The sequence below is a fragment of the Olea europaea genome, unplaced genomic scaffold (genome assembly GCF_002742605.1).
Source record: "Olea europaea var. sylvestris unplaced genomic scaffold, O_europaea_v1 scaffold1372, whole genome shotgun sequence".
NCBI classification, from domain to species: Eukaryota; Viridiplantae; Streptophyta; class Magnoliopsida; order Lamiales; family Oleaceae; genus Olea; species Olea europaea.
The window spans coordinates 232,087-235,628 of record NW_019231229.1 but is presented as its reverse complement, the minus strand read 5'-3'; the positions used below and the strand labels follow the sequence as shown (position 1 = coordinate 235,628).

The following is a 3,542-nucleotide window of genomic DNA, read 5'->3' as shown; positions in this document are numbered from 1 at the left end:
TTATGCAAGGAGATAAGTTAAAGGAGGTTAAGCTCATGATACTCATGACAAATAGTATGAAACACTCAATAAAAAATTCATCACTATACGCCATTGCTCTCAAAGCTAGTATAGGTCTTCTAAGCCAATACATTCCACAGTGAGTGAGAAATCCCATCCATAGTGGGGTAAATGGACCATGAATTTCAAGGGTCCAAAGAAATTGGTTTTGTTTTACGTTCATGTTTGGCTCAATCTCAATAATATACCTATAATCTAATTAATTTATAAATAAATAAGTTTTAACAAATATTCTTTTTATTAACAAGGTTAAGTCACTATTTGGTTTAGATAAAAATAAGATTTTTAGTAGATTTTGATAAAACTTAATGGAATGTGTGATTCAAAAGTTATGAGTTCTACGAATTGCGTGATTGAAAAGTTATAATTACTTATAATTATGTAGCATTTCTTACTTTAAAATAAATAATTGATTTTTAACTCTTATGTATACAAATTGTTTATTATAAAAGTTACTTACATATAAGTAAAACATTATATAAAGTGTGATTAAAAAATAAAAATAAAAAAATTAGATTTACGTGCAAAATATTTTATTGAGAAAATGTGTGATTGAAAATGAGTTTGAGAAATAAGAGTTTAGGAGAAAACAAATTTTCAAATAGATTTGAAGAATGTTTGATTAAAAAATATGAAAAAATTTTGAATTTACATTCAAAATATTTTACTACGAAAATGTGCAGTTTAAAATGAGTTTGAGAAAATAAAGTTTTGTTTTAATGGTTGTCAAACCCCCATTATTTGAGATTTTAATTTTTGGAATAGTATTTTTTTTGGAGAATGAGTAGTAACAAAAAAAGGAAAAGTTTTCGATTTACGTGTAATATTATTTTATTGGAGAATACGTTATTGAAAAGAAGAGAGAAAAATGTATTAAAATTTTAATAGGAGGCCAAAGGGTTTAATTTAGTCATTAGCTATTCACATCACATGAATGTCATGAAAAGAATATTCAATAATTGTAAAGTCTTCAATTAATTTTGGACAATTGAGCATTGGGCTCAGGCTGAGACTCAAGTTGGGGAGGGCTAACATAAAATTTTGTGGCAATTTAAGTATAAAATTCATTTTTTAACAAATACTTAATAATCTCTTACTTATAAATAAAAAATGTTACTTCTTTGGAAAGTAGGTCTTAATGTATTATCAAAATTATTAAATTATTTCTAGCTTTGAGCAATAAATAATTATGTATTTATAAGTAAATTTTAAGCTCAGACAATTATGCTATTAGTTTTTCAGGTAAGTCTTGATTATTGTCTCAATCATATTTCTCCCACGAAGAAAACATGAGTGATCATCAAAGATAATCAAATATCATTAGTCTACTTCTCTTGATTCATGACGGAATGAGATCCATTTTTCTCTATTAACAGCTGAATGCAACTATTGTCTTTCCTGCATCCTTACTGTTTAATACATTTTTATTTTTATTCTATCTGAATAAATTCAAAGGACTCTTAAACTTAACTTTCTAACAAAAACCTAAGATAGCATCTTTTACACTACCATTTATCATGCTACATTTAAATTGAATTTCAAGACCTCACAAATATTATATTTTGGATTGTATTATATTTTGGATTTGAAACTTACATTTTTGAGGTGTTTTTCCCTGTGCTTTCTGTCATCTGGAACATCCTTGCTTGTCATCCTGAAATCATGAAGAATGTAAGCCCCAGAAATGATGTGCTCGCAGACGAATAACAGCAATAACATACCCTTTTAGATCAATCCGTAGGTCATGGCGAGTTGCTTCTAGTCTTCTGCACGAGTTATTTCTCTTTTCCAGCTCATTTTCGAAACATGAAATCTCCTTATTTAATTCAATATTGGCTTCCATCAACTGGGTCTCGGGATCTTCTTTCAACATCTTATGCATTCCAATTGTATCTTTGATTTTTACCTTTGATAGATTCATAATTTCCATCTCTGATTTCGAAGTCCCCAAAATTTCATTGGTCTCCTGCATTTGAACCATGAAAGATTCACTCTTGGTAATTTCAGATTGAGGCCTCACTTCAAAATCTGCAGTTGAAGAGTCCTTATTTTTCAATTCAACATTCAGTCTTCGATCTTGCTGAACTTCCTCCATTTGACAAGATCTGTTATGACCATTCAAAGAAGATTCTGTGGGAATGTATAGCATCTCATTGCTTTCCAAATGCAATTTGTTTGATTGTGCACATTGATTAATCAATTCATTATCCAATTCATTCTCACTTTGTGATTCATCCCAATCAAAATGATTTCTTACTGCTTCCTTCATGCTTGAAACGTCCTGAAGGGAAAAGCAATGGTTCATGATCCATTCCAAAGTAGAAGCTACTTTTTGGGCAAACTGTTCAAGATCAGCTGTTCCATTTAACAAATCCTTACAAGTGCAAGCAAATTGTCGTAAAATGGCAGACAGTTCAGAAATTCTCCATTGAAATACACGTACCATGTAGCCTGTAGTGAATTCCGAGTTCTTATATGACAAAAGTTTATCATCCTTACCCGAGTAAAATTCTGCTACACTATTTTCTAGATATGGCATGTTTATTCCTTCAATGAGCTCAAGCATTTTGCATATCGATACACTCACACTTGACTGAAACTTCTGGCAACTCTTTTTTGTAGTTGAGATATTATAGGAAGCTCTTCTAACAGATGCATCAGTTCTTGATGAGTGGTTTGGTAATTTCTGATAAACATGTCCACTAACTTCAGGAGAAGGTGATACATCAGGCAGGTTTGTAGTTTCCTCGGCATTAAGACTTCTTGGGTTAGAAGTGTTTATATGTGCCAAAGCAGCTTTGATATCCTCTAATACTTCACCAGGGCTTCTTTGTGTTGCAGAACTTTGCTCCAAAAGCAGTTTCAATGTGTCACCAAGCCAACCAGGCTCCTTATTGACTACTCTATCATCAGATTGAAATTCTTGGCTAGAGATCAAACCTGACGGACGACTAATTGCATTACCTTCCTCTAAGGAATGATAGGAACTTCCTGCTGGATAATCAACAGAAACTAGTGCTAATTTTTCCATTTCTGCAAAGTCATCCATGAGTTTCATTTCCGAATTTCCTAATAATTTATCAGATGATGTGCCCAGTTGTTTTTCAGTTTTGAAATGCTCCATCTCTGAAATCAATGCAGAAGCCCAAGACTCAGGGTAGCTGGCCTTGTCATCATTGCCCACATCAGACATCGATGCTTGTGATAATCTGGAAGTGGTACGAGCATACATGGTTCTAGAAAATTCAAGTTTTTTCGGTTTCTTGTCAAAGGTTTCCTTGAGAGTCCTGTTTTCTTCTTCCGTTGCATGCAATTGCTCAGTAAGAAAGTCGATCCTTCTCTGTGTATCAGCAGCCACTTCCACAGAAAAGTCCATTGAACCAACCAGAGAAGGATAAAATTTTCGTCCCCTCATTTCAACTTGATCCCTACCAAGCATTGCAACTTCATCCTTCATTTTTGCCAAAGCAGCTGGGCCTGGC

At 32.7% G+C, this 3,542-nt stretch overlaps 1 protein-coding gene across 1 annotated transcript; it reads right to left on the bottom strand.

Annotated features, from left to right (window-relative positions):
• Window positions 1–1,510: 1,510 nt before the first annotated feature.
• Window positions 1,511–3,536, bottom strand: LOC111375394 (filament-like plant protein 7). The gene is made up of 2 exons (XM_022998215.1): window positions 1,782–3,536; window positions 1,511–1,714 (listed from the first exon to the last, which is right to left on the bottom strand). The coding sequence occupies exons 1-2, from the start codon at window positions 3,515–3,517 to the stop codon at window positions 1,633–1,635; spliced, it is 1,818 nt and encodes a 605-aa protein (XP_022853983.1). The 5' UTR covers window positions 3,518–3,536; the 3' UTR covers window positions 1,511–1,632.
• Between the last annotated feature and the right edge of the window lie 6 nt (window positions 3,537–3,542).

Bases quoted from the DNA above. Each gene is read 5' to 3' on its own strand.
- LOC111375394 (XM_022998215.1), bottom strand. From the start codon at position 3,517: ATGAAGGATGAAGTTGCAATGCTTGGTAGGGATCAAGTTGAAATGAGG. The intron at 1,715-1,781 runs GTATGTTATTGC...TCATGATTTCAG, and splicing joins CTACGGATTGATCTAAAAGG to GATGACAAGCAAGGATGTTC.